The sequence below is a fragment of the Carassius carassius genome, chromosome 44 (genome assembly GCF_963082965.1).
Source record: "Carassius carassius chromosome 44, fCarCar2.1, whole genome shotgun sequence".
NCBI lineage: Eukaryota > Metazoa > Chordata > Actinopteri > Cypriniformes > Cyprinidae > Carassius > Carassius carassius.
The window spans coordinates 23,360,780-23,372,415 of record NC_081798.1 but is presented as its reverse complement, the minus strand read 5'-3'; the positions used below and the strand labels follow the sequence as shown (position 1 = coordinate 23,372,415).

Sequence of the window (11,636 nt, the reverse complement as noted above, 5' to 3'; positions counted from 1 at the left end):
TTCCTATGCAATGACATTATCCAATGACAACAGTGGTTGATTACTGGCAAGCCTTAAAGGACACGCCCCTTAAAACAAGTGGTATTTGGCTTAGGGTCAGAATGAGGGTTGAAAATGACAATTTTTCCACATTATTATTATTATTATTTTATTTTTTTGTGCAAAAAAACTTTTATTTACTTAAAGTAACATTGAAATAATAATAATAATAATAAAAATCCATGTCAAGACCCCTTTAAAATCCCCATCTTTTAGAAATACTAACTGCATAAGAATTAGTCACTACTTGCCTTGTTATATACAAAAAGTATTTCTTTAGAAAATGTCCTGCTTGTTATACTGTTTCAGTGATGACTTTATTGACTGAGCAAAGGAAAAAAGTGGAAGCTGTGTATGAATTATTGTAGCACTGTATGTGCTTCACTCTGCAAAATAATTATTCATATCGTTCTTCATTAGTCAAGTCAACTCACCTTTATTTATATAGCGCTTCAAACACAAAGGATTGCGTCAAAGCAACTGAACAACATTAATTAGGAAAACAGTGTGTCAATAATGCAAAATGACAGTTAAAGGAAGTTCATCATTGAATTCAGTGATGTCATCTCTGTTCAGTTTAAATAGTGTCTGTGCATTTATTTGTAATCAAGTCAACGATATCGCTGTAAATGAAGTGACCCCAACTTAGCAAGCCAGAGGCGACAGCGGCAAGGAACCGAAACTCCATCGGTGACAGAATGGAGAAAAAAACCTTGGGAGAAACCAGGCTCAGTTGGGGGGCCAGTTCTCCTCTGACAAGACGAAACCAGTAGTTCAATTCCAGGCTGCAGCAAAGTCAGATGTGCAGAAGAATCATCTGTTTCCTGTGGTCAATATGTTTTGTAGAAAACATGTTGATTAACAATCATTACGAAAAATATCTCAAAATGAAATTCTCATATTTAATAAATTAGAATAATGTACTTAGGAAAAAAATATATTTAGAGGTTCAACAGTTTGTCACTGGAGCACTACCCTCAAAGGGCCATCTTTGTACCTTATTTAACCCTAAAATGTATAATCTTAATGGTACAAATTACTAATCATTATCGGTACTGTCTCAGTGACAAGTTTAGGGTCAAGTTTAAGTATGAAATACTTAAATAAATGAAACAAGTCACTGTCTTAATGAGTCACTGAACTATTCATTAATGCTTGAGTTATTCAAAAAGATAGATGTTTGCACATAACATAAAGCACCAGAAAATTTCATCCCAACAAAGAGCATCGTTTCAAACCAGTCAGGTCTTTCATAGACATTTTTTGACTGGAAGGTCTTCTTTATTTTGTTTTTCTGTCCTGCACTTCAGCCCAATTTGGGCCTAGTCTAGCCCTATGGTAAGTCTGGCTGTGAATGTGATGGCAAGACCTGGGATCAGTGGATGTTTAGGAGATTCATTTGGATTCTTTTGCATTGAATTTAACTTCTACCATACACTGTTATATTTAAGATGCTACATTCAGTCCCATTCATATTATAAACATTTGCACATAAAACTGTTGATGATCAGTGTTTTGTAGCAAGAATACAAGCATCAAATGGAAAGTGTCAGAGTAGTGCCCAGGGTGGGCTTGGGAATGAGTGACTGTAAGGATAAATGATAGATACATAAAGGAAGATGAGATCAGGGGCTCTGGAGACCAGGATAGGGCTGGGCTGGGTGGAGCTTAGATCAACTGACCAGCTTCATGTATAAAAGCCACAGTCTCACATCCTGTTGTGACTCAGCTTTAATCAAAACTACTAGAGACAAAACGACCAGACAAAGAGGAAGATACAAAGAGGCATATCATTAAATAAAAGCTTCAAACAACAACTAGAAGTATAACCATGAGTCACTCTACATTTCGCACCTCTTTTCACCGCACTTTCGGGGCACCTGTCTATAGCCCTGTGTCCAGTCGCATAGGGGGCCGCTACGTCTCCTCCTCTGTTCCCACCCGCTCTGTGGACTTCAGGAGCCGCTCCAGTGCTCCGGCCCCCCGTCTCTCTTATGATAAAGTGGACTTCTCATCGGCAGAGGCCATCAACCAGGAGTTCTTTGCCACACGCAGCAATGAGAAAAGAGAACTACAGGAACTCAATGATCGCTTTGCCATCTTCATAGAGAAGGTGCGTTATTTAGAGCAGCAGAACTCGAAGCTGATTCTGGAGCTGGGTCAGTACAAGGACCAGCATCAAGGGTCAACAGGCCGCATCAATGAGCTGTGCCAGCAGGAGATGAGAGAGCTGCGCAGGCAGCTGGAACTGATGGCCAAAGATCGAGACCAGATGCAGGTGGAGAGAGACAACCTGGCCGAAGATGTGGCCCTGCTCAATCAGAGGTGCGTGTGCTGACTGGTGTATGCTTGTGTGGAATAGATAACAGATAATAGGTCCTTTAAAAATATATATATAGAGAGAGAGAAAGAGAGAGAAAAAATATTCACTTTTATATAATATGCATTGTTTAAATTATTAGAACATTTTTGACATTTAAAATGTTTCACACAGGCCTGTGTATTAGTTGACACTTCACCCGAAAGTAAAATTTTCATCATCTACTTCAGGTCTTCAGGTCATTCCAAACCTTAGTTTTTTGTAATTATATCTATGCATGGACATCGACTTTCATTGCACAAAAAAAGTTAAAAATTCTTTAAACTTGTGCTCGGCTGAGAAAAGACAGTCATACAGGTCTGGAGTAAAACAAGGGTGAGTAAATAAAGAGAGAATTTTAGTTAAGAGTAAAAATTAGAATGGGTTAAATGTGCCAAAGTTAGAAATTTCTTTTTGCCCCATTTCTAATTATATTATAGGCCTAACCCTACATTTTATGATTCTGAAAGATTAAGCTTTTGTTTAACTGTCATAATTATAATATTATTGTATTATTATTATTAATAATAATTTGGTTACACTGGTATTATGGATATATAAGTGAACTGAAAATGGATGTAGAAAATATGTTTATTGAAAATGTTTATTTTATTTATTCAGAGGAAAAAAGAGCAACTTTGCAGACATCACGTCAGAGGATTTAAGTGAATACACAGAAATAACAGTCTGCTATGTCTGCATAATGATGTTCATGTTATATGGGCGTGGCAGCGAATGAAATGAACACAGACAAAGAAACTGCAGCAGGGACCCACCCATCATCATCATCATCATGTCTACCGCGGTTAGACTGTGTCTAATGGAAGAGACATTTAATGCTCCATATATATATATATATATATATATATATATATATATATATATATATATATATATATATATAAACACACACACACATATAAGCCTATTCCGTGTTTATAATGATCGACAACATTGTACCCATTGAAGGCCCATTGAACAACTTTAACCAACACTCAAAGAACTTTATTAAAATTCTGCTTAATGTCAATTTCAAACCGTACACGAAATCAGTGCATGCGCAAATTTGCAGCCTAATTAACAACAGTAACTAAGGAGGGCGTGTCTATGTGAAGGGGTCTGCGTGTGCTGTCGCGCTGATGATAAAACCACTTCAGAACAGGGGCGTTTTCTCCGACGAGAAAAGGGAAGAAATATCTTCTAAAAGAATTGAAAGAGAAAGTAAAACAAGTAGCCCATTACAAAATATGAAATCAAACAGTGCATAAAGCATTTATTTTTACAGAGCAACGTGCCCTTAAAACATTAATTTATAAATCATAGACATTTATAGGCAAATTATATGATAGACCAGCTATTCCCAAACGAGAGTAAGCATGGCTCATAGGCCTAACAAAAGCAGGTCCTGGGGGGTCCACGAAAATATTTATAGGCCTAATTAAGACAACTGTCGGAGGCGTTAATTAAGTGTAAAATTCTAATAATAGGCGTAATGAAAAAAAACGGAATAAGTGATAATTTAGGATAAAAGGTAACATAATTGCGACTTTTTGTCTTTTCTTCTAATAGGCTAACTGCAAGTTTATATCGCGCAGTTCTGTGTGAAATAAACTCAGAATTGCGAGAGAAAAAAAGTCAGAATTGTTATATTAAAAAGTCGCAATCAATAATGTATTATGAGAGAGAAAGAGAGAGAGAGCGAGAGAGAGAGAGAGAGAGAGAGAGAGAGAGAGATTTAAATAATTTCATATTTAGACTATAGCCTACTCAAAATATTACATTTAAAACATTAATCTCATAACTTTATGTTGCTGAGCTGCATTAAAGCCTGTGGATGTCACTTCAGATGCAGCTTCTGCTACATCTACAGTGCAAAGGTGGATCTTATTGATACTGATTTTATTGGAAACAACCCTATATGGTGATTTATTATTCAAACTTAATTTATCGATTCAATGTAAGGATATGACATAAGAGAGAGAGAGAAAAAAATCCTCATTTAATTTTTCAAATCCCCCCATGAAAATACTCTTTCACAAATGGATTTTAGGTTAATACAAAAGTCACTCATTCATCAATTCTTGGAATACAGACACTATATGCCATGCATTACCATATTCGTATTCATAGTGGACAGTGGGGGTCACAAAGACAAGGTTGCAGCCTTTCAGTGTCAGGGGAAGAGTAAACTAATGGTTAAATGTTGTGAGTGATGATTGACTTTACAAGTGGTTTGCCCACTACTGAGCACGGTGAAACAGATGGAACTTACCAGAAAACAAGGAGGTCTCAAAGGACATTGAGATGATACAGCTGCCAGCTGCAGTGCAGAGGGAGGCTACTTTGAAAGACGTTTAAAGGCGTCCACTTGCATAAGATCCTCTTCTGGTCCTGGAGGGCAAGGTGTGTGGTTGGGTGGCAACTTTTAGAGCATTGTTGCTGAGCAATGTTGCTTGAGCACTTTCCCATTAAGAAAGGGCAACAAATTTCTTTAGATCGGTCATGGCCCTGTGTCTCACCTGGCTATCCGTTGATTGCAACATTGCCCAGCAACATTAGTTAACATCGAAAACATCAGTTTTCTTCTTTCACTTGCAAAGTTATTTATAGTGAGTAGAATGTTTGTTAAATAGAGTGTTACTTTTTTGCCATTAATTTATCTGAATGTATCTTTTTAATTTTAATCATGGTTTTGTATTTTGATGTAAATATCCTTTAAATGCAGTCATCATTCAATCATGGCATGTACATTGTACACTGGTGGTGGATGAGGAGATGAGTGCTTAGAAAAAGCGCTATATAAATGTAATATAATGCTATATAAATGTAAAAAACTATTATTATTATTACAGTTATATTAGTCAATATTGATGGGTTCTTATTTTAGTTGACAAAACATTTTATATGTTAATTCAAACATTTCGACGATCAGTATTTGATTTAGAAAGAAATGTGAGCAATCCCCTTAAAAATCTAAACTCGTATATAACATTATAATAAGCTGGTCTATACTATTGTAGCCAACTAAAATTTCAGCTTTACATTTACATTTAATAATTTAGCAGACACTTTTATCCAAATTGACTTACAAATGAGGACAATGGAAGCAATCAAAAGCTTTAGCTCACGTACCTTAAAGCATTGCAATAATTTTTCTTCTAATAAACTATAATGTGCATTGTTCATATTCTGCAGTGTTATTTTTGCTGGTTATTTCATCAACAGTAGGTTTTAATGAATCACTGTACTGTATATGTTCAGAAGGAATTTGTTTTGGTGTCACAAGCTTCAGTACACAGAGATAACAACAACAAGACACAGATAATGATAATAAGATGTAAATAAAATACACATAAATAAACTGAAAAATAAAAATAAATTGTGTGTACAAGTGTGCTATAGATAAAGTAGAATAGAATAGAAAAGAATAGAATAAGATAACTCCATGTTGTTGATGGCTATTTTAGTTGAACTTTAAGAGTCATACATTGCTGTGGTTGATGTTGTTAGCGTATGATAACATATCTATTTCTGCTTTAGTCTAGATTTAGTCTTTTTTCTTCATACAATATATTATGATATGGACAAAGCAGAAGTACTGGACTCACTCTACATGCTTGGCTTATGCTTTAAATAGATTATTATATTTGCAATAAGAACATTTCACTTTACCGGTACTAATGTAATCTCAGATGCTTTTAAGCAAATTAGCTAATTGCTCCTCTGACTCCCTGCCAGATAAGATTTTATAATTATATTACAACCTTGGCTTCAGACATACAGTCTCTCAGTCATCCCAGTATTAAATAAAAGATGGATTACATGATTCTTCTAACAACACACTAATCTATAATTACGTTTTCTGTAACTCTGGGAGAAGGTACTATTTTTATTTTTTGTTTTATTTTATTTTCTCTTATGTGCAGGTTAAATGAGGAGATGGGGAAAAGACAGGAAGCTGAGAATAATTTGACTCTCTTTCGCAAGGTAATGTGATAATGGAAAGTATTTTATAACATTGCATTTCCACTGAATGCTGTCTCTGTGGTTCATTATTTTTGTCATGCCGTGACAATAAGAAGTCTTCACACCAGTCACAGTGTCAAGGTCTTTGTGTTTAACTTGTGCGTAATTTAAAAAAAAAAATGACTTAAGGACATGATCAAAAGTCCTAAAAATTTGAATTGTTTCCGGGTTCAGGCATATCATAGTATGCAATAGTACCATAGAGTTGATCTCCGAGTTTCCCTGAAAGCAATCTTTTACTAAAAAGTATGAATGTTCTCATTTTGGGATTGACTCCCATCTTCACTTTCAGTAAAAAAAATAATTAATAAATAAATTAATTGTGTGAATTGAAACACGTGAACCTTTTAAAATAGCATTTTTTCAGTCTTCTTCTGACATTATTTTCACCCTTATCATTATTTAGTCAGCTAAAGATCAAAAATGAAATGTTTGAAATTGAAAGCATGTATAAAAAAAAAAATGGTTATAACAGTATTAATTATCTGAATGTGTTTATACTTGAAGGATGTGGATGATGCCACACTTGCTCGTCTGGAACTGGAGAGAAAGATCGAGTCTCTGATGGATGAGATTGAGTTCCTCAAGAAGATGCATGATGAGGTGAGACACTAATATTTAATTAAGAAATAATGAATTCAGTGAATGTGAAATTCAAATTCCTGTCTATACTGAAAATATATGGTTTTGAATAGCTAAAACGCTGAACTGTTACAATAAACATATAGGTTTATAAGGATAGTACAGGCTAAAATACATGCTAGTGTATTATCTCAAAGAAGCTAGTATTTGTGGGAAAAAGTATGTAAGAAGCTAATCCGTCAGTGAAGACAACTACAAGCCGACTATACTTAATATACTCAGTATAGTATAGGATAGATAGGACACAATATAGGACAGTTTACCTATAGATGAACATTCTGTCACCACCAACAAGCAATTTCTGGTCCCCCAATGACTTTTCAGTTATAGGCTAAATACACCTTTCTGTGTAATTATCAGTATAAACTAATAACAAGTAAGAATGAAATTGTAAATTTTTTGCCAGTGGACATGTCCAGACATGTTTACGAAGTTAGAGGAATGCATTTAAAATAGCTTTTCTGAAAATAAATATTTGTCATAAAATTTTGCATAGATTTAATGAGGATGCTTTATCCTGAAATACATTCTTGTTACATACAATCCTTTCCATTTTGATTCCATCTGTATACTTTTTTTTCAACACGCAAACATTCAAAAGAATTGTGTATTTTAAATGTGTAGGAAATTCAGGATGTACAGGTGAGTGTTCAGAGTCAGCAGATGAAGATGGAGGTGATGGAGACGTCCAGCCGGCCTGATCTTACTGGAGCTCTACGAGACATTAGAGCTCAGTATGAGAGCATCGCCACCAAAAACATGCAGGAATCTGAGGAGTGGTACAAGTCCAAGGTGAGTGCCATCACCAAGAGCCACTGTGAGTTATTAATAATACACTGATAAAATACTGTAAAACTTACTGATCATCTCTGTGTTTTCTCTGTTAGTTTGCTGACCTGACTGATTCGGCTAAGCGCAATGCTGAGGCCATGAGACAGGGTAAACAAGAGAACAATGACCTGAGGAGACAAATTCAAGCCCAGAACTGTGATATCGATTCTCTCAAGAGCACTGTACGTACATAACCTATATAAAATATTTATGCAACTTCTTTTCAAGCTGCCTTTGTATAAAAAGAAAAAGAAATTGATTCAGGGTTTTCACTAATTATGTTATATTTTTAACCTAAGCTGTTTAGTTTTATCAAATGTGTGTATTTCTGTGGTGATTATAGGGTGTTTCATCCCTTATTTAGATGTGTGTGTGTTTGTGATGGTAGAATGAGGCTCTGCTGAGGCAGATGAGAGAAATGGAAGAGCAGTTTGCTGCAGAGGCCAGAAACTATCAAGATACTGTGTCCCGTCTGGAAGATGAGATACGAAACCTGAAGGAGGAGATGTCACGCCACCTGCGGGAATACCAGGATCTGCTCAACGTTAAGATGGCCCTAGATATTGAGATTGCCACCTACAGGAAACTCCTGGAGGGAGAGGAAAACCGGTAAGAGCGATACCATTGAGGCACTGTAACAAGTTTCTCATATATATATACTTTTTTTTTTTACTCTGGTAACTGATGACCTTCAAACTGCACCTTTCAGAATTGTGGTTCCTATCATGAAAATGCCTTCAATGGGGGGATACAGTGGTGGTGAGTCTATCATAACATACTACATGAACGAAAATGTTTATTATTATTTTAAAAAAAGAGCAATTTTGATTTTTATCAGGATGGATGGTTGAAGGTTTTCAAGGAATAGTTCACTCAAACTTAAAAGAGGGTTGTAGAATCGCACACACAGACCAGCCAAGCAAACTTTATTAGTGCTTTGAAGTATTAAAAGTAAAAGATCCATGTACTGCTCTTTCCACACAGACAAAATTAAAAAGAAATAAAAAAGAGCTACCTTGCCTTATTATGTAGGCAATTGTACAGCACAAATGACCTTATAGCAGCAATTGAATAAGAATGAAACTTTTTCTCTTTTTGTTTTCTTTTTTCATGTCAGAATAGTCCAAGATGATCATATTTCAATGTATGTGATCAAACCAACAAGAGCTAATTCAAATGCTATTTAAAATGTAATCAAATAGTTATCACCTAAAACCATTTAGATTACTTCGGAAGAGTTGTATGTCGGGTGAACTATTCCTTTGTGTAAACGGTCAAATTTCCTTCTGCTGAAACTGAATCTGTTCCAAGAAACTGAGTTAACTTTGATTGCTACTGTAGTTGCTCATGATAATCATGACATAAAACAATGCAATGATTCATCTGTGTCAATCTGTAACGTGTTTTAATTCTCTCTAAGTATTGAGTTCTTTTATTTCACCCTCGCATCATATCATCTGCTTTGTGATGTCTTTGAACAGATTATGGTCAGTTTTCTGATAGTGGAGCTGGAAAGAAAGTCGTAATCAAGACTGTTGAGATTCGTGATGGAGAGGTGAGGCTCTTTGTTTCCAGACTTACTGAAACAGTTCCTTTAACAATTGGCCAGTGAAAAAATACTGTATGGAGAGTATTCTCATGTTTAAAATTATATCTTGTTAGATTTTTTTTTTAAATATATATTTGTAACATATTGCATATACTGTATCTGATTGATTCTTTGGTTCATTGCTCAGGTGGTGAAAGAATCGACAAAAGAAAAGAGCAGAGATGAGAAAAAAGATTCACATGGTCAAGGCACAGATTAAATCTGACAAAGATCAGAGCGTGCAGATAAATGAATGCTTGATGAGTAATTAATTATGTGTTGCAGTTTTAAAGGGACCGTAACAATGTTTACGATGATGCTTGTAGTGTAGTGAATAATCAGCTAAAATGTGACTCAGTATTGTGTATGATATGGTGCTATTACTATATATAAGCATAACATGACACTGCCTTAACTAATAAATCATGTTTGCAGACCTAATAGTCACTAACAAGATGCCCAACAAACAATCACTTACAGACAACCAAAATAATATTTCAGAAGTTCACGTCAATATAATCTTCAAATAAAAGTGAATGGAAACTGAATGAATTTGTCTTTTTGTCCATAATTAAGTGTTTGCCTGCGAGTCTTGCCACAAATCAGAGGACTTTTAATCTGCTCCTGTGGGACCAACAGAACCGCACATGTTGTGATCTGGATCATGAACTCATTAGGAGATCATTAGCTTGTTAAAAAGAGCTCCATTAACTCAACTGAGTGTGTCAGATAAGAAAGACAAACAAAATGTGCATTGCTGTAGGTCCCAGAAAAAAACTGAAACACTGATACCTAATGAGTCTTTTTTTTTAAGCATATAGCATACTAATGGGTCGTTAAATTCTAATTATAGGAAATTATGATCCACACTCAGTCTTCGTTTTAGGTATTATTTTACATTCATCACTGATGGGACATGACACAAATCCTTCCTCATTAAATTCTACTTACATTTGATTTAAAATTAATTGTTCTGTACATGCGTAACATGTGCACGTGTAGTTCTGAGAAAAACAATTGTAAACTTAATAAGAATAGAAATGTAAGGACACTGATAAGTAGCCATAAAAATATATTAAATATATTTTCAAAAGACTTTATACCCAGATTTGTTGTGCTGTTCAGCAGTGGAAATTCCACAATTTTTTTTTTTTTTACATATTTATGAAGTTAGTACTAAGTGACAGTGAAGGCACAATTACTTGTAAATTATATATATATATATATATATATATATATATATAAATAAATATATAAATACATATATAATTTTCTATATTTACAAGTAATTGTAAATTGTATATAATATAAAAAATATTTGCAAAATGTTAAACTTTTTTTTGTTTTTGCATTTAAGCTTTAAGTATACTTCAAGTTCATTTTCTAAAATAGACTTTCCCAAATATATAATACATTTGTACTTACTACATATATACATAGAGGTACATCAAGAAGTAGAGGTACTTCAGAAAATGAACCTGAATCTGAAGGGTGTTTTTTTTTTTTGGTAAACGAAGGTGTACCACCCCAAAGCTGACTTGTTACTATAAACTCAAACTAATAAATTTGTATGATGGCACGTAAACATATACGGAGTACTACCTCAGAGAAGCCAGTGTGTGTGAAAAAGTATGTAATGACAGGCTGCCCAATCAGTGAAACAGTCATCATTTGGGAAAAAGTGAAGCGGCATGCAATGCAGATACTGTTTTTTTTTTTTCTTGTGGTAAAATCTGTACTTAAAGTGTAGGCACTGCTGGAAAGCCTGATTGGTTTTAGTTTGTGACAGCATGTCATGCAGAAGGATCCAATAAACAAGCTCAACAGCAGAGTCCCATCATATATCTAAAAAAATGGTGGTCAAATATGAAAATTACTTTCCAATGATATAGGGTTTGTGTAGAGATTAATTTATGTTCTAGAATAACATCTAATGGTCCCAAATATGTTATAATGAGCCCACTGGTGGACTAGTGAGAGCTAGCAGCTTTAATGGAATAGTTCTTCCAAAAACAGAAAAATGTGCTTACTCATTGCCTCAGTCTATCCAAAATATTGGTGACATTTTGTAGCTAAACCCATGCATGCTTTGTGATCTTAAACACAATTTGTATGCTTTGCATAGTTCATTAATCATTTAATTCCATGCAT

At 34.7% G+C, this 11,636-nt stretch overlaps 1 protein-coding gene across 1 annotated transcript; it reads left to right on the top strand.

The window, feature by feature from the left end:
- Window positions 1-1,751: 1,751 nt before the first annotated feature.
- Window positions 1,752-10,033, top strand: prph (peripherin). The gene is made up of 9 exons (XM_059537993.1): window positions 1,752-2,364; window positions 6,325-6,385; window positions 6,932-7,027; window positions 7,691-7,858; window positions 7,954-8,079; window positions 8,286-8,506; window positions 8,607-8,656; window positions 9,379-9,452; window positions 9,634-10,033. The coding sequence occupies exons 1-9, from the start codon at window positions 1,871-1,873 to the stop codon at window positions 9,703-9,705; spliced, it is 1,362 nt and encodes a 453-aa protein (XP_059393976.1). The 5' UTR covers window positions 1,752-1,870; the 3' UTR covers window positions 9,706-10,033.
- Window positions 10,034-11,636: the final 1,603 nt, after the last annotated feature.